Here is a 27,840-nt window from a genome sequence, read left to right as displayed (position 1 = left end):
TATAAAATCGCTTGTTGTAGTTCGTCTGGCCGGCCAGCCTCCGCGCTTCTATTCATTTATGCAATGGGGAGAGAGTTTGGAAGACGCGGCTCAGCCTGGCCCATCAATCCGCGAGACCCCCCCTTGCGCAATTATTCAAACATCAAAGAAACATTAGAATTACTCCCCAGTCTCAACATCATTGGCCGCGCCCATCACCATTTCCAGGTTCTTCTCGCTGCCCTCCCACTCCTCTTTAACCAGGTCGAGCACCCATTGTCCCCGAGGCTTCAGACGGAACTTGAAAGGCTTAGGCTCAACCATGAACCCAACTACCACCATAGACAACGGATCCACATCCTCACTCTCGATAGCCTCTATATCGAACGCCCAGAGTAAATGCGCAATGTTCAAAAACGCTCCATCAGTCGCGATACGCTTTCCCTGGCATATCCTTCTCCCCTGACCAAACACAGGGAGCGGGAGGTCATTCCGAATCCTCCCACCCCGCAACCAGCGCTCAGGCAAAAACCCCTCCGCATCCCCCAGTGCCCCGTCAAACACGTTCTTATCGCGACCAATGGCCCACGCATTCGCCATGATAGTAACCCCCTTTTTTGATTTCTACACCGCCGTATTTATCCGCCCAATCGGCGCGCCTGGGAATCGATCCTGGAGAAACTGGCCGCCAGCGAAACAGCTCGTGCGCGACCGCGTCAATGTACGCGAGGCTGCTGCGGTCCGAAAATCTGGGGAGACGCGTTCGGCCCACGACGTCGTCGAGCACGTGGTGTGCGCGAGTCACGAAGTCCCGGTTGTGTAGGGCTGCGACGAATAGCCAGAGCAACTGACGCGGCGATGTCTCCATGCCGCCTTGTATTGATGTTGCGAGTGTGAAGGCGAGATCGAGATCCGCTACTGGGTGGTTTGCGGGCGCATGCTTTGTGGCTGTTGCGATGGCTTGTTTCGTAGCATTCCAGCCTGGTGCATCTCTACCATGACGGAAGAGGTGCATGTAGAGATCGGCCTGGGATGCAAACAGCTTGTCAGCATACTGCTGCCATGGGGAAACAACAGTAGGGAGATAGCGCAGGAGAGGTATCAAATCTGGGAGCCGAGGATTTGCAGCAAGATGCGTAACTTTTGCTTGGATATCAATGACTTTTTGCAATATTGGCTCCTCGATCTCGGGGATGCGAAGGCCGTAATGAAGACCTAAGATGACGCTGGACTGAGTCCGCTCCAACAAAGGATACAAGTCCTTTGTGGTAATTGCGGAACCGTCAGCAGACTTTTCTAGAGCAGCGCCGATGTCAAAAAGCAGCTGCCTAGCCTCTAGTTCTATGAGCGGCTGATACTTGTGCGCTGCAGGCGCACCCAGACTTGGTGAGAGAATGCGATGATGCAGCTTGAGATGGTCATCATAATCGTGCATCAGTGTAAACCGAGAGCGTCCCGGCTTCGCTCCAGTAATCATTTCCATGCTCACAGAAGCCGGTCTGTTACTATACCATTGGCTGCGGCGGCCGAAAAGCTCGGTGACGGCTCCGTACGAATTGAGAACAACGATTGGTACGATACCGAAAAGTTTCGCGATCACAATCGGCCCATTCTGTTCGGACCATGCACTCCAGTTTTCCAACGGCTTATCTATCGGCGAGCTGTGGATATCGCCAATGAGTGGCAACTTGAGGAGCGGCTTCTCTCGTGCATCGTACCGCTTCTTGTTGTTGGTGTAAAAGTAAGCCGTAGTCAGTGCGCCGATGACCAGAAAGACTACTGGAGCAGGGTTGGACATTGTGGTAGCAGATGGTGAGAGCTGTTCGGGGGCCAGTTCGATTCCAGGTTTTCTGTCTCCATTTTATTCCCGTTTCAGGTTTAGAGTCTCAATAGAGGAGGGATGGCTGGCCTTATAGCTAGTCTCACGTCATAGTCACGTTGTAAGACAGGCTACTAGAACTAGCAAAAAACGGGCCTCCGTTCCGTGTAAGAAGTAGGAAGTAAAGAGTAGATCACCACTAAGTATGGCTTACTTTAGTATATGAGCACTACCAATTTTTAGCGCCGTTTTTCTAGTTATTAGACGTACATTTTCCAAGTGCGACGTCTTTTCTATCTTACATAGCAGTTTTTCAACGAGGCCTACGTTGTACCTAGATTGGGACGGAAAACGGACCTGAGCTGAACAAGCCCTAAACTGTATCTGGCACGCACCGAGAATTGGTTGGGAGAAACGGAGAGCTTAAATAGCATTCCGTGCTGGGGACCACACTCCACAAATCTCACTCTCAACGCTAGTCGTGAAAAACGTTTTGAAGATGCATGTGCCGTCTTGGAAACTTCTTTTGTTGATTCAATAGTTCTTGGTACGATTGGAACACGCTTGCGAACTAGCGCAAATGATATATTTGTAAGCCATTCTGTTTTGCACGACGGGACGGAGATGAGGTGTGCGGCTAGTGTCTTTGTCGCGAAGCAAGGAGTTGAGGAAGTTGCCGCGATGCTTTACAAACCACATGGTACTATGAACTAGTAGTCAAAGCTTCTGACCCCACCCTTTGAGAGGCGCCGATATCATTTTGTGGCGTATTCTCGAACAATATAGGCCATGTACCTAGAAGTATGCTAGTGTCGCAAAGAACTGTGTTCAGTTGTTCCATTCTTAGAACCTCAAGAACTTCAAGGATCAAATTCTTGAGAACTACTCTGCTCTTAGTAGTGTTATCAAAGGCAACATATTAAGATGAGAGCATAAGATTATATGTATATCCGTGACCAGTCGAAACACTCCCAGCAGCTTGTTGGGACAACTGCGCAATTGCGCAATTGAGCACTTAGTAACAGAAGTTTACTATGTAAACAAACATGCATACAACTGTCCAGCAATCCAGAACCGCCTGATCCAAGCTCGTTATTTCTTCTAGTGTGATTTTCAAACTTTGTGCTGCGCTCGGTTCCCACAGTACCGCCGAAAAACAAGGTTACATCTCAGCCTTGTCAACTGAACCATGCAGGAGCCACTTGTAAGATTGTGTGGGGGTCAGCATCAATCCAAGTTTCTATGAAAATTTTACTCGATCTTCACACGAGAAGAGAATATGACCCGCTTAAACCCCGGCCCCATTTACGAGGTCGGTAGTATAATTATTCAGTTGCTGTAGCCAATCTCACGTCATCATTAACGCACACCACCCTGAACACACCAAGGAGTATGTATGACTTGATCCAGACGTCTTATATTTAAGTACACTCTACTTTAGTATTAAAAATCACTAAAATAATCCATATGCGCGATTAAAGATTATTTTTTGGCATACATCTCACAATTACGTGACTTGCTAGCTTCGCCGTCAATCTTCGATTACTAGATCATAACTTGGCAATACCTGAATCACTATCATTCTCTTATAACACGATGAACAAAATCCCGGGAAATCGCGACTGCTGGAACTTGTAGCAAAGCGTGGTGTTTTACTGTCAATTTCTGGTCATGTGAAGTTTTGTGATAATCCTGTATCCCAACGTTACCCTCGGGCACACGGAAGACGTTACATGTAAAGATAAATCTAAAATCACCCTTTTTCTCTCAAAGTACATTGTATTCTTGCCTGCCTGGGGGATGTATAGTCTCGGCTACCCCGGGATGTTCATTGAAGCATTTGCATCTTGAACTAGTGGCAGTCTTTTGATTTGCACGGGGCACATATAAATTCATAGAGTACGTTGCTTCTAAAATAGCGATCGCTGGGTTTTATGTCAAGCTGTGTTCCGATCTTTCATTTTGTTAGATGAAAGAATGGGATAGCCTTCTAGAATGCGCAAGCTAGTATGCCGATTTTGAGCTTTAAATCTCGAATCAAGAGTTAGCGTTGGACGTAGCTGTGTGTAGTTTCTTCTCTCGTATACATCAAGCCATCCGTTGCCGCGATTTACGTGTCGTATAGTCTGCGAAGGTCATATTTCATTATATCAAATTACAACCCTATCAAAGAACCCGACGATGGGATGTCAACGCAACGGGCCCTAGTTTACTCTTCGAAACTGAACAGATTTTTCGTATACATTTCGTTCATCTCCCTTTCGGTGTAAAGCTAGACAAATTGGGAGATAGCGATTGATCGTTGATCTTTGCTTGAAGATGTGAAACTTGTCATTACGCTACCTTTTACCCATGAAATAGAGGCTGAGTGGTTATGTATCAAGTTGATAGCATTGCTTAGACCTTGTAAATTCGAAACTTGGTGGTAACGAGTATGTTCGTATCCGCAATCATCCGAATCCATTCCAAGGAAGTCATTCTGGCATAAAGTCCTCGTCGCAAAATTTAAAGTTTCGCGGATCTGAACTATAATCTACCTTGAAGTCGCACTTCTTGCATGCTTCCTGGATGTCGTGTTGAATGTTTCTGTAATCACCTCGATAATAACCTTCACAAGTGCCTGTTCCATACTCGTGTCTGAGCAACACTTTGCGAAACCACGCCAAACATTTATGGACTCTGTTAATACCAGGCATAGTTAAAGTAGGCTTTATCGAAATGTACAAATCCCATTGAGGATCTGATACGATCCAGAGTAGGATCTGGCTGCTGTCCCAGCTCCTTGTTGGATATAATACCTTTTCCCCATCTGACCACTCGCAGTCCCAGATCACAACCACCATCCGGATTAAGTGTCGGATTACACATGTTTCGTTGAATTGTTCAGATTCTGCGTTCGTGATATAGGCGCATATTCCAGTACGCATCGCTTCTGTGTTTACGAAAACACAAGCTTGGGTAGGGTCCAAGGAACAACGTGGCTCCACGGTAAGCGAATGAACCGTCTTGGTGTATCGAAAACACGTCGCGTATATTTTGTAAAGCTGCGCTCGCTTATTCTCACAAGTGTTCTCGATGAAGGAATTCAGCCTTCTAGCATAGTTTGTAGTTTCGCGGCTGTCGTGGAAGCCAAGGACGACACGATCTGACATTCTGTCAAAGTCAGACGCGGTGGCACAAAGTACGGTAGTTTGGCTGGTCGCATAACGTTGGAAGTAATTCTCGTTGCTCGAAGCCCAGGCTTCGCGCAGCTTGAGCCCAAGTTCGTCAGCCGAAGCGATCAGCTCATGCCGCTCCACCATCTTTTCCAGGACCCAAATTTTCCTAGCTACTGATTCAGTGAGAGCAAGATATGTTAATTCTCGTATCAGCATGCCATCGCCATCTTTGCGGTACTGCAGATAGAGCGAAATCAGTATTCTCTGTGGCGAGAGATCGTGCATGCCCTGGATCTCTTGGCTCCCTGTCCATGCCTGTTCAATGGTCTTGATGTCCTGGGCGTGTGGTAAAAGGAACCAACAACGACTCATGCTGACAGTTTCCAGTCTTTGATAGCCCGTGTTCGTAAGATGTTCACTAGTAGCAGTGTCGTTTCCGGTGATGTACAGCCCTCGTACTCGTGCCTCATACTTGGCGCATTCCCAAACCCTGACATCAACATGTTTTCCTATGGACTTAAAGAGGGGTTGGAGAGAAGTTCCAATGGTGGAATCTATTGCATCAAAGGCTGATTCTTTGGTGACCAAATTTGTTTCAGCTCCACCAATGGTAATGGCAGGTCCGTCGCCATACCAAGAGTTTGCATAACCTGGTATTGAGAGAATGTCGGGCTCTTCGATGATTGTGTAAGATGATCGCGAGCCTTTGTCTACTACAGACTTCAGTTGTCTGATAATACTAGGCCGAAAGATATCACGCGCCCAATCAACGATGTAGTCCACAATTAGAACCAGTTGAAGTGCTTCATCATAGCCAGTAATACTTCCTTCCCATAAAAGAATGACTTTCTGCTTCTATGTCAACAAGAGCATCGAAGAATTTATGTCTTAACTCACATAATTGGGCAGGTCGTCTGGGTTAGACTTTGTGATGTAACATCCGTATACCCTCCACATCTCACCAATATATGCAAGAAACCAAGATAGCGGGCCCCCTGGTACCTGCATCCTGTTGAATTCATCCTCTTGGAGCTTGAGTTGTAGATATAGATGATTTCGTATCGGTACCGCCGTTTGTAACTCAATATCCCGAAAACTGCTTCTGCCTTTGAGGCTTTTCGCTTCCATTACTAAAAAGGGTATATGGAGGCTCGTCCACCACTGTCCGGATTGCAGCTGATAGTCAATCTATTGAGTAACCCATCGATTTCAGGGTCTTCTTCCAAGTGGGAGTTATGTGGTCGCTGCAAAATCTTCTCCATGGCATCTGTAGTTCTCAGCCCAAAGATTCGATCAGGTTGCATCTCTATCCGACGGTGATTTTCGGGGTCATTTTGTATCACGCTTCGCTCGCCAATACGGGTGCTGAATATTTTGGTTAGTCCTGTGCCCAAACTAGATTTATGATCAGTTGTGATTCGTTTGCTTGGTGACTTGATCAACTTACATGCTATACTGTTTTGACAATGGCTCACATTGGCATGCTGAACGATGTTTTTGACGCTCTTCGAGAGTCTTTGTTCGACTGTTACTTTCCATCGGATTGCCACAGCCGTTTGCGGCACTGCTGACTGCCTTCTATCAGCATACGAGATCTGGAGCAAATCAAGCTCGGAGTTTATCATACCATGCAACTTCGATTTCAAAGCGTTCAAAGATGCGGTTTTCAAGCGCCATTCGCCAGGTACCCTCGTTCTGATTGTCATCTCTCGATTCAACAGCTTTCTCGCTTACGCGTGTTGCCCGCCGCTTGTTTTCGAGCTCCCACGGCTTATTGGTGATGTCCGGTCGAGGCTGTACTGCATATGAGTCGTAAATCATCCGGCCCAATTGCTGAATGTGCTGAAACTTCGTCTGATGTTCTTCTGGAACATCTTCTGGACGCTTTGGGCAGTACTTCCGTGGGTGGAAAGCGATGCGGAACTCTTTCATGATCGTCTCGTTATCGGTAGCTTTTTGGCCGTCTGTTGGCTTGTCTGGAACAACATCCATCGACTTTCCCTTCCTTTTCTTTGGCACTGTATTCGACTGCAAATTCGAGGTTCCATCTCTTTTCCTCTTATTTCCATTACCTGCAACAATCCTTTGGCCTTGCGCGCTGCCCTTGGCTCTTAGATTTGGAGCCATGAGTGCTGGGGCGGAAAAAGTAGTGTTTCTGGTGGCTTCGGTCTTAGTGCTTTGGGATGTAGATCTAATAGGTGAATCTTGGAAGCTTTTCTACTAGATAGCAAGTTGCGACAAAATATGGCACGGCTGGCGTTATGAAAGGTGTGGCCAAGATAGCCGTTCAGGGGGATGCATCCATAACACGCTTGTTGGGGCCAAAAAAGCCCCCACAAAGATCCTTCATGCAGGGGCGTGTTTTGGCGCAAGGGCTTGAGGTTCGCTGCTAACTATCTTGCGCCCCAGCATCTCTCAGTCCTAGCCCAATTACAATTCTCCCACTCTAGCGCGGGCGCCACAAATGTTGGTTATCTGAGCGTATTCGTGCATTCACGTATCCATCACTCTACTTCTAACACACATCCTCCGTCTCTGCTGCAGGTCCCGGGAACATACCGCATTGACCAGCTCGGCTTCTTTCCCCTCAAGGCCGCGCGTGAACAGGAAGTGTCTGGCTATGTCTGTGATGTACGAGGGTGGGTTGGAGTAAGGACAGCTGGCGAGTAGTTGGCTTCGTATCACTTAGTTTAGAACTAGTAATCGAGCTACGGAATCGTTACAAACGTAGTGGTATCAATTTCGTATTCACCATTCCGGTATGTCTCGATCCAATTTTTGAAGCCTTGGAAATCGTATTTGTAGCGGAGTATCCATTATGCATAGTGTTGCGGGAACAATATGGTTGTTGTGGCTTGCAGAGCTTACTCACTCGACAAATATCAACTTTCCGCCATAAATGACGTCAGTGTACCATGAAGTGAGGCTCACTGTGGAAGGACGAATAAAGTCAACAGGATGCTTGTAGGGGATATGAACCTACCTTTTCCTGCACATCAAAATGGTCGGGGCTATGCTATGGTAATATGGCGTGAGTGTTGACTTTGAAAACTGAAGCTGATTGATCCAAGGTCTTTTTGCTCATCAAAAGACAAATGATCATCTGGCACATAGTAAAGGGATTGAAATGAACATACATGGTCGTCTTTACAGCCGACCCTATTCATGTTTAACCAGATGATGTGGCAACCATGGGTAAACTTTGCCGATGCAACGACCAAGATAGAACATGAAGATAGTATTCAAGTCGGCTGGTCAACCACCCTCGAGACATATCGTGACGTTAATCTGGTCACACGACAAGAATCAACATGGCCTATTCGCCAGTGAAGCCACTTGACGCATGCGCCCAGGCGTCGTTGGATATGCTTTACTTACAGGATGGCCAAAGATAAACACACGTCGGCGCGGGGGGGTCTCCAAAGGGGATTTATTCGGGTCAGCCACTGCCATGTCGACATGCAGCCATGTTATGTCGTGCTTTCTAGCGGTATTGGCAAGGGAGACATTATGTGCAGTCTAGCACGCGGGTGACAGTCGCGATCCAACGAGACTGCGACATGCAGTGCGTACGAGTGTCGAAAAAGACCAAGTCTGATGCACCTTTTTCGGAGTCTGTCGGCTGGTCGGGTTCAGCCCTGCTAGCGTGTAGCGGGGGGGGCACAGCCAACCCCACCACCACATTGCCATCTTGGCCCTTTGCAACCCACTTGGTGACATCAAGCCTGCTGGCCTTCAAATCATCTCGCTGTATGGATTTGTACACTAGCCTATTTCCATTTCTCTTACGCCTGCGTCTAGATCAGGGCAGCCGCTCTGCTTGCATTTCCTTGCGCCACCGCTGGCTGACCCGCGGTTTACAAGTACTGGCCGCAGCATGGCCAGCGCCGCCTGGAATTGCTGGGACCCACTAGTACCTGTTAATCCGTGTTGCCGGTAGAGTTTTTGTGTTCAACAGCAATTGTGGACTTCGGCAGGCGTACCATCAGCGATCGGCAGTTTCCTGTTGTCTGGGTCAGCCGTATAAGAGTCTGCTAGTGCCCCTCTTGTTTTTCTTTTCCCAAGGAAAGGCTTAGTGTACACGGTTGTCTAGATTGGAAACTATCCGGACTTCTCTCTTAACTACCATCCCCCCACCAAGTGCTTCATCAAGCACATATCTCGTCTTTGTTAGGATACTTGGAATACACATTCTGCAGCACATTCGACTGTCGCACATGATGACGAGCAAACCAATCTTTGTAGCCACACATCCACGAGCATGCTCAACGGCCTTTGAGCGGGTACGTACCACGGCAGTGTTTTCCCCTGCACACAGAATAAGGTTCTCACGGTCATCTAGGTCTTCATGACACGTCACGAAACACTCCAATGTGTTCACGAGCCGTTTGGCGACGCTTACTATTTCGGCCCTGAACGTCTTGCTGAGCGCTATGAGAACGACCCAAAAGCCAGGAAAGAGAGTGGTTACGAGGAGAGCACTTACAGGACCATTTTCGACCGCATTGCGAGAGAGAACTCAGAGGTTCGTTTGCTAATATCTCTTTGTGTCCCCACAGCCTCATCATCCCTCTTTTCATGCCATCCCATCCCTGTGGTATTTCTAGCATTATCCCTACCCTTCCAACTATACGATCTGTCTCCCTCGTTCTTTTTTATTGACAATTTTCGGATATTGTCAATTTTTTTTTGATATTTTTCCTTTTGTGTTTTCCCCAATTTTCATTTTTTCCCTCTTACCCAATCATTGCATTTATGGGCACGCTTGGGCTACACGTCTTCGATGCCTGGTGCTTTGTATATGCCAGGGCTGTTTGCACGACGTCTAGAACAATCACTCATGCTTGCATGAATTGAGGATTGCAAACCGATCTTTTCCATATCACCGCCATAGAAATGATTTTCTTGGCGGCACTTTTTTTTGCCTTTCTTTCCATTCGTCATCGTCTTTGCAATACTGGCAAGACATTTCCTCGTGCCATGAACAAATCTCGCACTCACCAACACCTAGGGAAAACGCGTTTTCATAAAAGACATGGCCCAATATTGGATCCCACCATCTGGCAAACCGGCAACCATTGCGCCATCCCTCTCCAACTACCGCCGTGGCGTAGGAACAAACACAACGGAGCTCTCGCCGGTTACCACACGATCTGACCCCAACAAACCACCGTACCCATACGACACCAAAGGCGAGCCCGGCAACCCAACCGTGATCCCCAAGGACCTGCTCGCCACATACCACTTTACTTTCTTGATCCGCCACCCCAAATACAGCATCCCATCGTACTACCGCTGCACAATCCCCCCTCTGGACGCCATGACGGGCTTCTACAATTTCCGACCCGACGAAGCCGGCTACGAAGAGCTCCGGCGCCTCTTTGATTTCCTCCGGTCAGAAGGCCAAATCGGGCCAAAATTTGCCGGGCAAACGGACGAAGCGCACAAAGAGCAGACCAACGGGCACACTGGGGGCGTGGAAATCTGCGTCATCGATGCGGATGATTTGCTGGACAAGCCGAGTGAAATGATCGAGACGTTTTGCAAGACGACGGGTATCGAGTGGGATCCTGGGATGCTGCAGTGGGACTCGGAAAAGGACCAGAGTATTGCCAAGGAGGCATTTGAGAAGTGGAAGGGGTTTCATGAGGATGCGTTGGATAGTGATCGCTTGAGGGCGAGGACGCATGTAAGTCTCATCCTGCCATGTTTGCTGTGGTTGAGGGGTTGTTTTTATGCACGAGACTAACGATGAGTAGAAAAAGCAGCCCAAGTCAGATGAGCAGATGTTTGAGGAGTGGAAGGAGAAGTTTGGTGACGAGGGCGCAAAGACGATTCGGGATACGGTTGCGGCGAATGTGGAGCATTATGAGTATTTGAAGCAGTTTGCTGTCAAGGTCTAAGCGGATGTGGAGGAGTAAAATTTCCATTTAAGAATATGACTTTTTAGTTTATTTCCTTTTGCTTTTAGAGCTAAGATGGAGGAGACAAAAATGGGAGATGGAGGGAGAAGGAGATAAAAATACATTATGCACTCAGCTGAAGTCACAAACAAATCCCCGCATGGTTCCCTGAAAGAAGAAAGGGACCCTCCAAATGCACGTAATCGTACCCTGTGGAAAAACAAATGAACGGCCTTGAACACCATTTCCCAAAACACCTGCGCTAGCCCAAACATTTCAAAAAAAAAAGAAAAAAAAGTTCAAGAAGGAAAAAGAGGACGAAGCAGGAAGAGAAAAAGTGTTTCAAGTATGAAGATCGCCCATCTCAATCTGGCGTCTCCTCTCCTCGCGACTTAAATTCCTCGAATGACTACTTTGCCCACCCGCACTCTCCGCGCGATTCGCACTTCTCCCCCTCTCGTGCAACTGCATCCACGCCTGCTGCTCGCCAAGGCTATCCGGCCTACTGTGCCCCCTGCCGCGCTGCCACTCCGAGTGCGCCTGCACAGGAGTGCCCACGAGTTCCTGACTATGCAATTCGCGGTCGTGCTGGTCCGGGTCTTCTGGGAGATCAATGCGAAACGTGCTGTTTGCGTCGGGGCTTGGCCTTGAATCTGATTTGTGGAGTAAGAGGGCCATTTGCTGATTTACGCGGTCGTCTTCGGTGTAGATGACGGCGGGAGGATGGTCGGCTGGGCGCATGGCGGTGGGGTACATGTTTGTGGCGAAGTTGTTGTAGTAGGATTGTTCGGACCAGAGGTTGGCGCGGGCGTCCGGGTGCTGGCGCGGTGGGGGCTTGTTTGCGGCCCGGAAGGTGATGATGCAGAGGACGGTGTAGGTGAGGGTTGTGACGGCGCTTAAGACGGTGCCGCTGGTGGCTGAGAGGCCCCAGTGGTAGGCACGGGAGGATAGGAAGTTGTAGGCAATGGAGATGAGGCCGAAGGCTGACGAGGCGAGTGCCGGTCTGTGTTGGGTAGGTTAGCTTTGGGCTTGCTTGTGGTGGGGTGTTTTTTTTGGGGGGGGGGGGGGTGTTCGCACAGGAAGACGTTTTCGGCTTGGAAGTGTTTATCGCGACAGGCGAAGCAGAGCAGCGCGGTGAACGAGTAGCCGGCTGTCAGCAATGCGACAACGAACACGGAGAGGACGGCCTGGGTAAAGCGCAGCTGTGCGTCTTTTGCGTAGAGCCCGGGCAGTATGAGGTACCTGCGACCATGGTTTAGTTTACGGCGGCTCCGTGTATGTAAGATTGTGGTAGTGTACACACCCTGCAAGAATCATCCACGACGCTGCTATGGCTATCAGGCGCCAGTACCATGGGGGCCTCTCTTTGTCCTCGCGGCCATGGTCGTGAATGTTCACATAGGCATCGTTGGCAGAGTGCATTGGATCGGTGGAGGAGGGCCTGGCTGGTGGTCCGGGTCGCGATTCGGGCGGTTGCTGGCGTCTTACGAATGGGCGACGGGGAACCAGATGCTCATACGCGACGGGACGGGACGGATAAACGAGTGACTGAGGTGAGGCAGATGCCTTTAACCAATGTCCCTGTCGCCGCCGTCGTCGGCGTCGTCGTCAAGCTCGGATGCCTGTGCCTGTGCCTGTGCCTGTGTCTGGCGTTCTCGTCTTGAATTCAGCCTGGCGACGTCGTGCACGTCACTTCGGTCCGTCGAGTTGCAGATGCAGCCGAGGCGCACGGCGCAATGGTTTCCAGCAGGTGGGGGTCACCAACACCACTAGCAGCGAGCGACGGAACAGAGGGAGGGCGGGGAGAGAGAAAGGAGGTGCGGTTCAGGCTTTGCGAATACAGTTGCCAGCTGGGAGAATGAATGGGAGAATGGAAGAATGGCCAAAGAAAGACACGAGCTGAAGGCTTAGTCGAGGAACATGGCATGGAGCCAGGGTGCCGGTACGCTGCTGAGGCATACACGCTCAGCCACTCCACTGGCTGTCATCATCGCCCCGTCCACCAAGCACCCATCTACTGTACTCTACACTCCCATGTCGACACTCCCTCCCTCTCTCTCTCCTGCCCGTATGCCGCGTTGTGGAGAGGCGCCCACCATCTTCTCTGTTCGTCCTTTGGTGTGCCAGGCCTAGGGCTGCCCCCACGTCCCACATGGCCTCACAGCCAATGCCAGCCTCGTATTTTTTTTCTCTCGCCCTGTCACTACTGCGCAGCCGGTCGACTGCGCCGCAGCCCCATGGGCCATGCGGCTTATTCTCACTTGACTCGTCTGTTGCTGACGCCTTGGTCTCTTCGTCTTCGTTCCAGTCGGCCAATAAACACTACTGTTAGTGCCAGCCAATATGACGTCTGATCTTCGAGTCCAGCTCATCAATTCCGTCATGTTGCCTCGAGCCCTAGCATAGCGTTAGTACCCAAGCCCCAGCGTTACATGAGTACATACGGCAACGTTGGTGTCACGTGAAAACGCTCTCGGCCCTTGCACTGCCTTGCCATTCGGATGCAGCCTCTTCCGATCTGCCTAGTACCTCTGCCAAGTAGATACTCTATACCCGTTTGCGCACATCTATCCAAATCTCCACGATTCTAGTCTTGGCTTGTCGTCTCTAAGCCGTAGTCATCAAGTGCGCGTGGTCCAGGCTAGCACGCGAACCAGCTGGGTCCCCCATGCGGGGAAATAAGTACCCTCTAGTCCATCACCCTAGCACGCGGAATACTCTGCCACTCTTCTTTTCGCCTTTCTCTATTCTCTAGCCATAGGGATTCCAAACATCTGCAAACTGCTTGCTTCCCATTAATTCATCCATATCATCTTTAGGCAGCTTGTCCTTGCAGAGTCTGGTGTGCCTCGAGGGTCACGCCTGCATACCCAGCTTCTCCCCATCCATGCAAGAATGCCTTCAAACCCCAGGCTCATCGTTTGATTGTTGAGTACCGATACCCTACCTACCCGCAAACATACGAAATCCAGCTTTGGAGGTAAGCCGACTTCGACCAAAGTATGAGTTACCGGCATTTGTTGAAAGATGGATTGCGCGAGACTCTCATATACAGCAGCGTTGATGAGCACTTGGCGCATGGTGATTGCCATCGCTTCTTGATCTTTTCCGTCGTTCAAAGGTAACATACGGATGCAAGGGGCATTTTGCCCGTCTTCCTCACGATACCCAGTGCGTTTAAGCGTTAGTGGTAGGCTTTTCAAGTATCTCATAAGACCAAGGGTCTGGTATGTTCAAACTTCGACATGTTCTGTAACATCAGCCAGTTTTTTAAGAGCACCCAACTCCATCTGTCCTCCAAGCTAGAGAGATTCCAGAATGGAGAAATCAGTGCAGCACTCCCAGGAGGCCAGTTCAGACCCAGAAACCGCGTACAAGGCATGGATAGCAAGACCCTGAATTGCATCTTTAGTTTGGGGCATCTCGCGCCATTCGCTGTCTGACTGAGGATGAAGGCCCTGCCATTGTGGCCGTATGGGCTTCTGTCGTGTGATTTCTCTAGATGGAATTCTTATATTTTCCCACATACAAACATGCTTCAGCTTGGGTACTAGCCCGGCCGACAACTGCAGTGCGGCCTCTCCATTGTAGTTTGCGCAACCACTCTCATCATGCATGGAGTAGAGAACACCGATATTATACAAACACGAAGAGATCACTGGCATGCAATCAGTGTCGTCGATATCCTTCAGGATATCTCATTGATGGAGGCTGTGGAAATCTCGTCCATTCACGTGTGGCCGACAAGGCAACATCTGCTCATTCAACACAGCGAGAATGCGACAAGGTAACTGCTGCGTCGACGTTCATATGAGATCTTTGAGCTGGATACCAGAGATGGATTGCGTAAGGCCTTGCAAACATTCGTCGGGTCGACTCTCATTCCTTGATTTCCACGCTTGAAGGGGAGGTGTCGCATAGTAGAAGTCAGGGGCAAGTTTCGTCCAAGAGACATATACGGCTTTTTTTCTTGTCTTCCTCGCCATTTGTTTGGTCACCCGCACCTATACCAATCCCCAGAACCCTCATACAGGCACGACTGTTCGCTTGGTCCAATATGCATTCCAATCTTTCATCAAATTCCGCATCGTCTACGTTACTTAACACCCGGGAAAAGCGCTCTCACCTAGCCGCAGCGCGACATACCCTGCTAGCCGGCGCGAAAGCTAACAACCTGGCCTTTTGCGGCTCACATTTCCCCGGGTATTTATAAACTAGCTCTAAAACTAGCTGTGACAGTGCTTCCATGTTACTCTGGCATAGCATGCGATCTTGACGAAGCTGGATGTAGAGAATTAGGCGGTAGACTCATATTCAGTTGCGGACTCTATTGCGAAAAATGATGGAAAAGAAGTGAAATATGTAAACTGGCTGCTGTTCTACGACACTTTACCGACACCAAAGGGTGTGATCATGTCTCAGCCAGCTAGAGATAGTTTAAGCGTCAATGGAGATTCACCAAATGCGAAACCCATTCTATCAGCCTTCTGTACCATCACGCCGCTGGGTTAGTCAGTACGTCGATTACAAACTGGCTTGAACTCTGGTGTTTTGAGCGCATAGCAATCCAGTACTGGATAGCGTTGCCATCGTTGACAGCCTGCCACGCCGGCTCTTGATTCAGCCAACGATCGTGCTTATCCCCTTGCGGAGTTCCTATAACGTTGCGACGCGTAAACTTTCTGATCACTTCATCTATATCACTTGTTCTTGTTGCAAACAACCAAGGCGATAGAGGCTGCGGCTGCTTATGGCCTTGCCAAAGGCGCTAAAATCCGTCATTAGCAACGCGTAGTCACTCCGCCTTGTCTGGCCAACTGTTTTCGTGGTAATATTTAGAGTAGGAGTAAATGCATGTAGCAGCGCAATAGTTTAGTAAGTCATCTAGCTTATTATAACAATCGTTCACCTTGTGCCAGGCAGTGCGGAGTTTCATGTGAAGGTAGTCTGCGTAATAAATCGTTAGCAAGTTGTATGGATAATCAATTAGTATGGCAAAATTTAGGCGCCTCTATATAAACGTTGAATCGACGTTGTTGTACGGCTACGTAACTTACTCTATACCACGCGATATATACTTAGGGACCAGCAGTACCTCGTATATAGCGCCGAGGCTGCTACTGTTGGGCGTCTCTCTGGTTTCTCTATCGTAATTTCGAACTTCAGAGTTAGTAGGTTTACTACTTGGTTTATTGTTTATAGCGACGCGGCTAATGTACTTCTCTATATGTATATCAATTCAATCTACTGTAGAGCGACGTATCACGCTCAATTTCAGTAAGGTAGGAGTTATATTGAATAACAACTGACCTTATTGGCGCAAGAATTATGACCTAGTCGTGTGCTGGCAACTCTCTATCAGCCTCTAGTTGGTAGTCTTTAAAAAACTCATGTTACTGTAATGTTCTAATGCAGTTGATCACAGCAATAAGAGTGCCTAGTTACCTATGCTGCCGCCATTCTCTTATATATAAATCTTCTCTTTCAAACTCAGCTGCAACGTTATCGTACGAGTTCTTGTCGTCTCCAAAGAGGAGTGCTTGGCCAACAGGATTGATCGCATAAAGACCGCAGCGGAAGCGCTGGTGCGCAGAATTAAAGCCACCGTAGTCGCGCGCGGTTGCAGCAACTGCAATATCGTTATTCAAAGCGTTGTCGAGAAAAGAAGAACCCAATCAATTAGGCATAATCCCAAACTGTTTCAGCGTTTCAACAATAAAAGCAATAGCCTCGCCTGTATGCGCACCAGTGAGTTGTGGAAGGCTAATAGGGTGGTTGTGTACAACGCTGGCAGTAGTAGCAAAGTGAGTAACAACATCAAAGAAGCCACGCTTGCCGCTTTTTATCTTCTAGCCATCAATACCTACGTGTACCTTATTTATAGCTGCAGATAGTCTAGGATCATCTACGGCCTTAACAACTTACATAGCCTTATCACGTACATTGCGACACTGCGAGGGCTTCGTCGCAGTGCGATTTCTGCCTCTGGGTTGGCGAACTTCATCATATCACGCGTCGATTGCCGCGCGATCACTCCCATGAGCATATTGTTGTCAACGAGCTAGAAAAAAAAGGCAAGCCGAATCTGCTGTACATTAAAGTGGCCAAACACGTCGACTGCTTCTTGGTATAGTTCAACGCCGCCGTCGATCGCCTACTGCAGCAATAGCTGACCTTGCCTGTACGCGGTGCTGCTTTCCGCGTTGAAATTTTTGGACAGGCTATAGCCTCGTGCATGCTTCTAGAGGTGAGGTGCTGCTGCAGATGTCGCTCTCGTTATATCGTTTAGACCACCAGCAAAGATCTTGTGAGAATGGCGGTATCTGCATACCACACTCTCTTTAGGTTGCTCTGCTTGACAACGCGATAGTCATGCTGATATATTCAACTCATCTTGCCTGCCGATGCCTTTGCTGGCTTCATGTATTGCTCCAGCAGCTGTCAGCTAATCCCATCAAAGTGATCGGCACCGTCAGTCTGCTACGTTGACCGGCTAGCGCCAGCGCCAGCGCCGTCTGCTATTGATCCAGTGCCAGCGTGAACACCATTGGTATGCGCGGTGATCTTAGCTTTAGGTTGCGATTCCAAAAATTGCGTTTCCCACGCTGGCTCAGACGGCGACTCGGTAGCCTGGCTAGCCAGGGCTCTTGAGGCGACGGCGATCGCTGCGATACTTAGGCGCAGTCATTGAATAACTTCAACAGCAACCATGGGTGCATCGCTACGCTTCTTTTGGAGATCAGGGAGGTATCTTAACGCTTTGTCAAGAACGAAAAATATAGGCAGAGAATAGAAGATTTAGAGGAATTCCGCTAATATAATCTGGCAAGACGCGCCACGACGCGCTGTGACGAGAAACTCCATTCTTTATCCATCCTTCACCAGCCACCCCAGTACAGTCTCATCAATCTGGTAATCTAGATGTCACAGATTGATTGATTGAGCGACTAATCTGAAAACTAGCTTCTTGATTTGATTGTAGCTTCAATCTGGCAATCTTACAAGATCACTCTTACAGTCCAGGTTGATTGTTGCGGACTCTACTACATGTATTGTTCCCAAGTATCTTGAACGTAGACCTTGTGCAAAATGTGCTTAGGAATACATTGTGCACACTAATCTAGCCTCTTGAACAGCTCTCATACGCTTCCTGTCCATCACAGCTTCATGCGACAATGTGATTAAGTTCTCTATTTATAGAGCCTTACTGTGCAGATCTGTTCATTGTTCGTACATCGGTTCGTACATCGATATCTCTAAAGCCAACGCCAATTCGTCCTAATCGGTGGCACTCGCTCCTCTCGATGCCGGCTGCTCCGGAAGCGGCGGTCAATCTGGCTCGCCATGATTCATCTGGCTGCTCTGCCACAATTCCTCTTCCAGGTTCTTCTCTTCATCCGTGTGGTGGTATTTGCCAAGCATTTTAGTTGATGATGGGCGCGGCACAGCGTTTACATCGACTGGTAGCGAGCCAGTACTGAGCATATACGGTAGTGGATGGGGTCAGGGTAGAGCGGAATAACCTAATTGTGGTGTACCTTGGGCACTCGTTGGCGTCCGCTCACCTGTCTCGCTGTACCGCCGCAGCTCAGGTGTTTCAGGAAACGTAGTGCAGGAACTAGTGTTCGGCGCTGACTTCTTCGAGTGAAGGGTTGCAAGAGAGACGCCACTATCGCTTGCTAGTCAGAGTGGCAGATTGCTACGCACGTGGCATAACTTTCTTTTGCTCGCTTTTCACGGAACCTCCGGAGGCAGCAGATCTCAAGCGATTACGGTAATCCATTAACCGATGTTGTGTTAAGACAAAATCCGTCAAACTATCGGCCATGTGGCTTACTGTTCATCCTGATGGGTTCGTCGCCACCCAGAGTTTGTGGGAAACTACTTATCGCGTATTCCTGACGCCCAGATCTAGCGATATGATGGTTAGATATCGGATTAATATTAATATGAACTACTGACTCCTTGGAAGATAGATAGTGACGGGTTTAAGACAGAGTTGTGCTCTGCAGGTAAAGCCACGCTGCATGTCTGTTGATGATACTGAAAGAAAAAGAACGATTAGAGAAAGAAAAAAAAGAAATGAGAAGAAAGAAAAGATATGTTATGCGCTGAAATTCCTGAAGGGTCCGGTGTGAAAGAGTGTGTCTCGCTGTTTCCATCTGGCCGGAATGTGAGCATTGAGTCAAGTGCATAGTCGGCGAAGGAGTACTCGAAAATTGCCAATAAGGATTATATGGCCACGTGCATTTGGTAGATACGAACTCAACAACGATGAAGCATTGTTTCTTGCCTACGAACATGATACAGAGAACATAAATTTGAGCACTCAAGATTTCGGTAAAACATAACCATGACACCTTTTGAGAGACCATTCCAAAGACGTGAATCTAAAAACAAAAAACCCTCTGGTTTCCATAATATTAACATAGAAAATAATGCGGTTTGAAATGATCGGACCGCTGGATATAAAGCTTTCAAGATACTGGTATCTTAAGAATAGAAATTGTCGACGTAGGACATTGGAGGTACAGTCAATAAAAGAAATAAGTGATGTAGAAAGGTTGGAGAGAGAGAAGAAGAAGAAGAAGAAGAAGAAGAAGCTCCTAGTAGAGGAGTGACTATCCCGCTTTGGGTTTTTGTGCCTCAAGATCATCTGTTGAGACTGCAGGTTGACTTGATGTAACACCCGAAACGCCCCAAACTTGACTTCCCAGGTTCTTCATGACCCTGGTGAAAACTGTGATTGAGATGAACGGTGAGAAGAGTTTGTTAAGGAAGAATCCGAGGAACAACTTGTGTCCTCGTTTTCTGAGCTCCGGCTCTAGAAAGATTGTGGAGAAAATGAACCAAAGGAGTGGTAGTTGAGTGATGATAAGAAGAGGTAGAATGTCGAAAATATGGAAAATTTCTACGAGTCCCTTGATGAAGAGTATTGTGTTGACAACTCGGTAGTAGATCATGGTCATGCGTGCTAGTTCCATGAGAGCAGCGATGCGTGTAATGATCCACATATTGTTGCCAAAACAATAGAAGTAGTTGTTGAAGTAAGCGTTGGAGCCCCAACGTCGTCGTTGACTTAGGTAGTGCAGTAAGGATTGTGGTGCTACTGTCTCGCTCACGGCATCTGGAACAAAGATGGTGCGCATCTTCTTGCTCTGAGAGAGCATCGAATATGTCAAGCGACGATCTGTGCCGAGGTATTGTACCTGGTGGTGGATCACAGGGAGGCCGGTGACTGGTGCGGCATACTTGGTTATAGCACCGGCCATTTCGGGTCGTACGGCAATCATGGTGATACAACCTGGCAGGCAAGTGACCTTGCCTATTGCGCCTTCGGCCATTCGCCGCACAAACTGCCCGTAGGTATACTGAATATTGTTAGCACGAACCCATTTCGTATGGAAGTGTGATGCCACATACCTGGTACTGTTGGTAAAGATTCCAAATTGACCATTCGTAACCAGGCTCAAGTTCAACTAGAACCAGACCACATGCGGCAATCGCATCGGGTTCGTTAGAAAGAGCATTTGCGAGCTTGGCCACAGCACCCTGGCAAACGGTAGAATCGGCATCGGTACAAAAGACCATGTCAAAACCAGTAAAGTTTAATCCTGCAGTCAGTTGTGGAAGAATCTCTGCCCAGATTTCCTCGCGGAGGTTTTGTGTGTATACAGGCATGTTCTCTCGAGGGCTGTTGAATAGATCATGGCACAACACCAAGCTGTCCTTTTTGCCGGAATTCTGAAGCTTCTCGGCCACAAAGATGGGCACATCGTCGATGAAGCCAGCGACCAACTGCAGGGTTATCTTCTTCGACTTGGTGGTTACATATGGTCTGGTCCAAGTCTTCACCACACGTGTCATGTGTGACAGGATATCGCGATGTTTGCCATCCAGAATGACACACATTACTTGCATGTGTGGATCTACGTCGTTGTGTCGGAGGGCCTTGATTGCTTTGATGATTTGCTCTTCGCTCTCAGAGTAGGTCGGGATGAGCGAAAGGATCCACTTGCGGCTTACTTCAGGCTTAGGACGAATGCAGTTCTTGATAGAAAGATAGATCTTGCTGCCCATGATCATAAAGACGGACAAGACATCTTTGGCTTTGACAAAGATCATGAAGACGAGTACAAAGAGTCCTGGATGGGTGAAGATGGCTACCAATGAGACAGTGATGTTAATGGCCAAGATGGTGAATGCGAAGAAGAATCTTTGTAAACCCAATTCCCACTTTGTCAGATGCCTTGCTGGATCTTTGATCTCTGGAAGTTCTGGCCATTCCTGACTGAAGTGCTTTTCATTTTGATACACTGACGGCGTAGTGTATTTGGTATCGTAACTATGTCCGGAGTTGTGATTGGATTTGCTTTTTGGGAATTGTGACTCAGGACGACCGATCTTGGTAGCGAACGTCGAAGCATATCCACTTAGTACAGTGCTCGAGGTAATTGGCCGCTGATCATTACATCCTTTCTCATTGAGTGTAGTTTGTGTTGTGTTCCATGAGGTGTATCTGCCCTGCGGGTCGGCAAAAGGATTAGGGGAGATCCTGTCGGCAGAAGCATTGGAGGGTGGATCGGCAAAAGGATTAGGAGAGATCCTGTTGGCGGAAGGATCGGAAGGCGGATCGGCAAAAGGATTGGAAGAGATCCTGTCGGCAGGAGGACTGGGAGAGATCTCATCGGCAGGAGGATTGGGAGAGACCTTGTCCGAAGAGGGATTCGAAGACATCTTGTCTATTTACAGAGGCGTTTATATAAAAAAAAGAAGAAGGTGCAGAAAAGATAGTAGCTCTTCGTATCGAGCACTAAAAGCGGAATTCTGATCTACGCGACTAGAGGCGTATAGTAGATAACGAGAGTAGTACAAAGTGTTTCCTGAATGGTTCATCAGTATTGGTATATCATTGATGCCGTTTAGAGTCTCATACCTCTAGATCCACAGATACTAGTTGAACAAAAATTAAGTGTAATGGAAGATAGCGATAAGACTGTAGGCTGCCCGTTGAAACTATGGCAGACTCCTCATGATCCGATTGTCTCAAGCCTCTATCGTACCGAAAGTCTTGTTGGCAGAAGAAAGAGGGAACTCGACGATACTTTCGGATTGTCAAAAGTTGCACCCTTTTACTACAAAAGTCGTCAGTGCTAGTGCCTCGAAAAGGACCATGTCCAACTTGGGAAGGCCCACTGTCCAAGATAGGCGACGCCACGACAGCCGCATGCATGCCGCCATAGTGCGAATCAGTTGTGGAATAGCACCCATGCGCGGTCTGGCCGTAGCCTGTCACCGGTGGCCACATAGACTTCTGCTCTTTGGGGGCGGAAACCACAACCAAGCTTGGCGATATGTGGAGGCGACCTGAACACCGGAGGCTTAGTTCAAGGGAGCTATGATAGCTTCACAGACGGCTTGCGCTGGCAATTGAGCTTGTGGCTGCCAAGCCATCTAAGCCTTCGGTTTCTGCACTACTTCCCGCTGCACTGAATCTGTTCTACACAGACGTCTGGCTACACCCGCTCTGCTGAACACGTGCATATCTAGTAAGGCGAACTTTTCGCACGTGGCGCATCAACTGTCTGTGCATCAAGTCCAGAACATTATTGATTATCAGCCATGAGCAGAGTGACGGCCGGGGATGTCACACGCAAGGGCTTGTATGGGGCTTCCGTGGCTTCTCGAATAATTAAACCGTCAGTATGGCTCAGCTAAGTAGCCACTGTGAAGCATGTGCCCATTTCTCTCGTACCTTAGTCATGTTAAGGTGCAAAAAGAAAATTGCCCCTGACACTATATTAAGCAGTGTAAGATATACCACTTGAGTACTACCGTGAATACAGGAAGGTTAACCAATGTGTTTGGCTTGCATTAGCCCTCGGCTCTGGCGCTTAGTTCTCGGCTGTAGATCTGGTTCTTGGCTCTTGGCTTTCAGCTCTTGGCTTTTGACCACGGCTCTTGGCTCTCAACTAGCCTCCAGCTATAGCATCTTTAGCTCCAGCTAAGTACATTTTAAAATTAAAGGGAATACAGGCACAAGCGCGATTCAAACGTCGTGCTTCGTTTGGCTGTTGCTTCCACTGCGCTAACCTAGACCCATGACCTGTTAATGTGCAAAAAGACGATCGCCCCTAGCCACTGTATTGAGCAGTAGGATATACTACTTCAAGGCCTTGACCACTGGCTGGGAAACCTGAAATTCCAATGGTTCCGAGACGTTGAAGTACCACTGGGTACCCAGGTAGTAGGTCGCAGGTCGCACTTCCCCATTGTTAGGTTGTGGGGTAAACATGCAGTGTACCGGTAGACCGGTCGAGAGCTGTTAAGCAACTCCACCGCGGAGAATATTGTGCTACGCTGGCGGCACCAAATCCACTAACCACTTTTGGACCCGCGCTTCCAGCTACGCTACGTGGCTATGTGCTAGGGGGTGGCGCGCTTGGCAATACCGCCAAACAATAGCCGATAGCGCCACTTAAACATCACGCCAGCCTTACAGTGCTCGGTTATACCGAGAGGTTGTTACAAACTAACGTTCCTCGCAATTTTGCTATTATGTAAGTTGATCTTCTTACCGTGTCAGTGCGCATGACGCCCAGAGTCGCGTAATAACGCCTGATTCTGGCGCCAACGAGCTCGCAAAAATGAGGCTGTAGACTTACCTATCATCACTATCATGACAAGAATTTGTGGTGTAGTAGTTTTTCATCAGAGTGCTTGATAAAGTCAATCGCTGTATGGAAGCCCGTGGTTATCGAGGATCGAGAGTCGATACTGTACACATGATTTCTGCTTAGTGTAGCGGTCAAATATTTGCTCAAGCCTGGAGAAGCTAAAGTCGTCGTTGGTCCAGCATACAAGTCACATCGTGAAGTGCACCAAGTGCTGTTGTAGGTTGATATCATCTACTCCAGCTCGATGATATGGTCTCACCAATTGCCTCATGCATGATACCAGGCGGTAACGCACTCCTACAAGGTCACACAAGTCAATCCTGTCACACCCTGTCACATCCTGTCAATCACTGTCACTCACTTTCAGTTACCACCTCATAGGGGCTGCGTGACCTTCTTCTCATACTGACGCTTGCTGAAGACCCGTTTTGTTGACCCATTAATCACGTCGATCATGAGACTTTTTTTCGTTTGTATTGTACTGATTCTCTGGCCTAACGTTGTACTGAAATTTCTGGTGACGGTGTAGAAAGCGGGCATCGCAGATTTGAGAGAGAGAGAGAGTCTGTTGCGCAACAACAGACGCGAAAATTCATATCATGACTATTTCAGGTAGTAAGGAACGCTCAGTGAGCCTTTGTTACACTTGGCGAGCGCAGCTTCTTATTATGGGTTGAGTTTGTGTTGCTCGGAGATCTTGGTTTCCTTAGAGGTTCTGGAGATCGGGCGTTCGCGACCCCGGGCGTCACGCTCACAGACACAAGTAGCGATTTCCGCAAATGGCCACGAAATTCAATACACGTCATTCCAACAGCCCTATATCACATATTCAGCCGCTATCCATAATGGATGAGGCTTTGTTTGGAGGAAGCTGAAAGCAGCTCTCACCGGACGTTAGAACATTCTCGCCTCGGCAGCGGTAGTGCTTTGGGAAAGCTGATATTGTTAGTCAACCACTATGCATCAGCTATACCGGGGAGCACAGCGAATCCGGCCTTGGAGACTAATGACCTTTCTAGTGGCGGAAGCCCCGGGGGAATATGATTCTGGAGCTTACAAGATGCGCCCTGCATTGGCTAGTCATTGATGATCTGCAAGCCCGATTCCAAGATCGAATCTCGAGGCTTCTGGACACAGTCTAGCAAAGATTCGCTCACATGCAGCCGGACACTGCACCTCTGTCTTTTGCAAACACAATTCGCCACTATCGCTTAGATAAATCTTGCTATGATGATGTGCCCGCTTGAATGTGCAATGTTTTTTTGGAGGAGAAACGAGGATGAGTTCAAGTGTGGATATTCTAAAGTATCTGCGTGGCCATCAGAGCTTTTTTGCTCCATCTCAGCTGTCTCCAAAAAAAGATACTTGGTAGCATCATGGACAATTCCGACTTCCTGTGTTGCGAGAAAATAATTTGCTAGTGTCCGCAGTTGTGACCCGACAGCGCGGATTGTAAGTCAGTTCAAAGTTCCCGCTGTGTCATGCACATACGAGTCACGTACTGAGTGTAACGTGTGCGCTAAGCTAAAAAGAAAAAAAAAGGATAGAAAAATGAAGGCCAACGGCTAGCGAGATATTTAACGAACATGAGACAGACCAGTCACTCGGTTAATGGAGCGCCAGTAGCTGGGCGCCTCCCTGGTCTTGCATCTACTATTTTACAGCAAAACTCGCAGTTTGTTAGCGAAAGCGCACCCTGACGGTTAGTTTGATTTGACGGCTAGTTTGAGTTCTAGTCCTCGGTCCCACAGACGGTAGAGCACTCTGATGCAGGCTGGGCCTTTTGTGGGCACAAACAGTAGGGCCGAGCACGAGTTTTTCGAGGTTTGTGACGCGCTGCCAAAACGGGCGAGGGATGGTCTCGCCTGTTTTGGACCGCCCAAGTGAGCAACTGCAACGGACCAATACTTCCGCTTCGAGCTTCTCAGAGACAGGGGGGTCAGCTTAACCGTTTGCGCTAGCACCAATCTGCCCGTTAAGTAGCGCCACAACGCCACTGCCAAGTCGCCAAATCTCTTGGCTGGAAAATCTTCGAACCTGGCCACCTCTCTCCATCAACATGGCTCCTCACGCTCATGTCTAACACTAAGTATACTGTACTCAACCCTGTATAGCCACCCTACGCAATACCCAGTAAAGTCTCCATCTGTTGGCAGACTCACCTCCCAGGTCTCCTCCGAGCTGACGAGAATCAAGTTCACGCACAGTTGACAGCATCCGTAGCTGAGCTATCGCTGCTGCCTTTAAGCCCAAATATGTCAGAGCTGCTGCTTCTTCTTCTTCTTTGCAATTCTGCCTACTTCTGTCACCTGAGGTGGGATTAACGTAGTTGTGGGGTAAATGGATCCACAATCTGTAAAGTGATGTGATCGGATGTGTGCGGAGATGCCCCCGGAGGCTTGCAGCGCTCTGAGCGGTGGAGTCAGACCCACCCATTACGGACCATCCACCGGTCTGATGTGACTGGCTGCATCCTTTTTTCTTCCTTGATGCCCAGTCGAGTTGTTGTTGCCTGGCATTGCATCTTAGGTAAGCAGATGCACAACAAGAAGGCCGAAAACTTCATCCATGCGGTCACGGTGATGAGTTGTGAAAAGAGAATCGTATTATTGCATTAAGCTAAACAAAAACGCCTGATCATGCCCTACTCAATAATGTCTACAGAATTTTGAAAAAGGTATCCGTGCGAGAATACGATGCGGAAAATTAATCACAAACCCTTTGACAACCCAGATGGCGATCCCATGCTGAAGGCAGGGTTGATCAATGTGCCAGTAAAGTCCTCGACCTTGACACCGCGAAGCTGCTCAAGAACATCCATATCCAGACCCTCCTGGTTGACCGAGACGATGATGCCATCGTATGTGCTGAGGTGCTCAGCGTTCCACTTTGTTGTAGTGTCCATCTTGGGAACAGCATTGTAGATGTCAGTTCCGACCAGGGGATCGGCAAACTCAACGTAGCTTCCAAAGCGGCTCTTCAATGTGCGGATGATGGCAGCGCCAGGCGAGTTGCTCATGACATCCTGACCACGCTTGAAGCCAACACCGACAACAAGGAGGCGAAGTTGGCTGGGGTCAACAGCTGCCTGTCCCTGGGATGACTTGTCTTGAACGAGAGACTGGACAAATCGGGTCGCAACGTCTGCGGGGCGCGACCACGACATGGTAGTGGCGTGCTCAAGGAGAGGCATGGAGCAGTTGGACAGCAGGTAGTAGGGGTTGACGGGGATGCAGTGGCCACCGATACCAGGGCCTGGGCGGAAGGGGAGGTAGCCAAATGGCTTCGAGGCAGCTGCGTTGCTGACCTCAAAGGCGTTGATGCCAATGTTAGCGCATGCATCAGCCATTTCGTTGGCGTAAGCGGCGCAGACCATGCGCTGGCAGTTCTCGTAAAGCTTGGTCATCTCGGCAACCTCTGGGGAAGAGACAGGAAGAAGCTGGTTAAACACGCGGCCGTAGAGGGTGGAAATGGATTCCAGAGATGCCTCATCAAGACCAGAGACAATCTTTGGGATATCCTCAAAGGCAGGGAATGTGCGACCGGGATCAACACGCTATGAACTATTAGTAACCATGATGGAGAATGGAGAATTCAGCACAATGGCTGACTTACCTCAGGAGACATGCCAACCTTGAGGTTGCGAGATGCCATCAGGGGACCCACGAGCTCGCGAGTCATGCCAACCGCGACCGAGCTCTCAACAACGACAGTGGATCCAGGCTTGACGTACTTCTCCACTGTAGCGATCGCACTGCGCAGATATGTTGTGTCGATGCTCTTGTCCTCCTTGAGAATGGTGGGGACTGAAATAAGAACATGGCTAGCTTCGCTGATATCCTTTGCGTTGGAAGTGAACTGAATTGGGAGACCAGTGAGTTGCTGCGCTACCTTGGCGAGTCTTTGCTCGCTGAGGTCAAAGGCAATGACGTTGTAGTGACCGGCAAATGCCTCTACCAGGTGGGTGCCAACGTAGCCAACACCGATGACGGCAACAATGGATTCAGGCTTTGTTGGCTCAATCTCCTGTTGGCTGGCAGTCTCCGCAGGCTCCTCGATAGTCCACTCTGGCGATTGAGGGTCTTCTTCAGCAGGAGGAGTAAGTGGAAGACACACAGTGGTGATGGTGATCTCAGACTTCTTGTCCATAGAGAAGGACTTGTTGTCGAACATGCTGTCGGTGAAAGTAACGGCCATTGTAGCGAATGAGGCAAATTGCAAAAGTTGATGATGAGGAGGAAAACGATGGAAGAAATCTTCGAGACACCGAGTCAACGATTGGAAGGTTGCTTGATCAGAGACGG

At 48.8% G+C, this 27,840-nt stretch overlaps 10 protein-coding genes across 10 annotated transcripts; 1 reads left to right on the top strand and 9 right to left on the bottom strand.

Moving 5' to 3' along the window:
- Positions 1 to 159: 159 nt before the first annotated feature.
- On the bottom strand, positions 160 to 1,777 carry COCMIDRAFT_6269 (uncharacterized protein; the record flags this gene model as incomplete). Its single annotated transcript, XM_007690874.1, has 2 exons — positions 160 to 603; positions 662 to 1,777. The coding sequence occupies 2 exons, from the start codon at positions 1,775 to 1,777 to the stop codon at positions 160 to 162; spliced, it is 1,560 nt and encodes a 519-aa protein (XP_007689064.1).
- Positions 1,778 to 4,272: 2,495 nt separating this feature from the next.
- On the bottom strand, positions 4,273 to 7,083 carry COCMIDRAFT_27266 (uncharacterized protein; the record flags this gene model as incomplete). The annotated part of the gene is made up of 5 exons (XM_007690882.1): positions 4,273 to 5,811; positions 5,854 to 6,086; positions 6,116 to 6,351; positions 6,404 to 6,520; positions 6,584 to 7,083. 5 exons carry the CDS (start codon positions 7,081 to 7,083, stop codon positions 4,273 to 4,275), a joined length of 2,625 nt encoding a protein of 874 aa, XP_007689072.1.
- Positions 7,084 to 9,176: 2,093 nt separating this feature from the next.
- COCMIDRAFT_6267 (uncharacterized protein) lies at positions 9,177 to 10,859 on the top strand (the record flags this gene model as incomplete). The annotated part of the gene is made up of 4 exons (XM_007690873.1): positions 9,177 to 9,239; positions 9,299 to 9,481; positions 9,968 to 10,645; positions 10,716 to 10,859. 4 exons carry the CDS (start codon positions 9,177 to 9,179, stop codon positions 10,857 to 10,859), a joined length of 1,068 nt encoding a protein of 355 aa, XP_007689063.1.
- Positions 10,856 to 11,104, bottom strand: COCMIDRAFT_98335 (uncharacterized protein; the record flags this gene model as incomplete). The annotated part of the gene is made up of 1 exon (XM_007690906.1): positions 10,856 to 11,104. The coding sequence occupies one exon, from the start codon at positions 11,102 to 11,104 to the stop codon at positions 10,856 to 10,858; it is 249 nt and encodes an 82-aa protein (XP_007689096.1).
- Positions 11,105 to 11,201: 97 nt separating this feature from the next.
- Positions 11,202 to 12,281, bottom strand: COCMIDRAFT_98294 (uncharacterized protein; the record flags this gene model as incomplete). Its single annotated transcript, XM_007690905.1, has 3 exons — positions 11,202 to 11,862; positions 11,937 to 12,101; positions 12,163 to 12,281. 3 exons carry the CDS (start codon positions 12,279 to 12,281, stop codon positions 11,202 to 11,204), a joined length of 945 nt encoding a protein of 314 aa, XP_007689095.1.
- A 1,393-nt stretch (positions 12,282 to 13,674) lies between these two features.
- COCMIDRAFT_27262 (uncharacterized protein) lies at positions 13,675 to 14,476 on the bottom strand (the record flags this gene model as incomplete). The annotated part of the gene is made up of 3 exons (XM_007690881.1): positions 13,675 to 13,758; positions 13,823 to 14,054; positions 14,235 to 14,476. The coding sequence occupies 3 exons, from the start codon at positions 14,474 to 14,476 to the stop codon at positions 13,675 to 13,677; spliced, it is 558 nt and encodes a 185-aa protein (XP_007689071.1).
- A 1,824-nt stretch (positions 14,477 to 16,300) lies between these two features.
- On the bottom strand, positions 16,301 to 17,096 carry COCMIDRAFT_27261 (uncharacterized protein; the record flags this gene model as incomplete). Its single annotated transcript, XM_007690880.1, has 3 exons — positions 16,301 to 16,488; positions 16,785 to 16,920; positions 17,034 to 17,096. 3 exons carry the CDS (start codon positions 17,094 to 17,096, stop codon positions 16,301 to 16,303), a joined length of 387 nt encoding a protein of 128 aa, XP_007689070.1.
- Positions 17,097 to 17,339: 243 nt separating this feature from the next.
- Positions 17,340 to 17,504, bottom strand: COCMIDRAFT_98316 (uncharacterized protein; the record flags this gene model as incomplete). Its single annotated transcript, XM_007690904.1, has 1 exon — positions 17,340 to 17,504. A coding segment is annotated over one exon (165 nt), but the record flags the coding sequence as incomplete, so codon positions are not given.
- A 2,012-nt stretch (positions 17,505 to 19,516) lies between these two features.
- On the bottom strand, positions 19,517 to 21,143 carry COCMIDRAFT_68439 (glycosyltransferase family 2 protein; the record flags this gene model as incomplete). The annotated part of the gene is made up of 2 exons (XM_007690903.1): positions 19,517 to 20,230; positions 20,283 to 21,143. Coding segments are annotated over 2 exons (1,575 nt in total), but the record flags the coding sequence as incomplete, so codon positions are not given.
- A 5,103-nt stretch (positions 21,144 to 26,246) lies between these two features.
- COCMIDRAFT_98269 (uncharacterized protein) lies at positions 26,247 to 27,685 on the bottom strand (the record flags this gene model as incomplete). The annotated part of the gene is made up of 2 exons (XM_007690902.1): positions 26,247 to 27,092; positions 27,152 to 27,685. 2 exons carry the CDS (start codon positions 27,683 to 27,685, stop codon positions 26,247 to 26,249), a joined length of 1,380 nt encoding a protein of 459 aa, XP_007689092.1.
- Positions 27,686 to 27,840: the final 155 nt, after the last annotated feature.

The sequence above is a fragment of the Bipolaris oryzae genome (genome assembly GCF_000523455.1).
Source record: "Bipolaris oryzae ATCC 44560 unplaced genomic scaffold scaffold_87, whole genome shotgun sequence".
In the NCBI taxonomy this organism is placed as follows: domain Eukaryota; kingdom Fungi; phylum Ascomycota; class Dothideomycetes; order Pleosporales; family Pleosporaceae; genus Bipolaris; species Bipolaris oryzae.
Note: the sequence above shows the minus strand (reverse complement) of the source record. Positions and strands in the feature narration are given on the sequence as shown.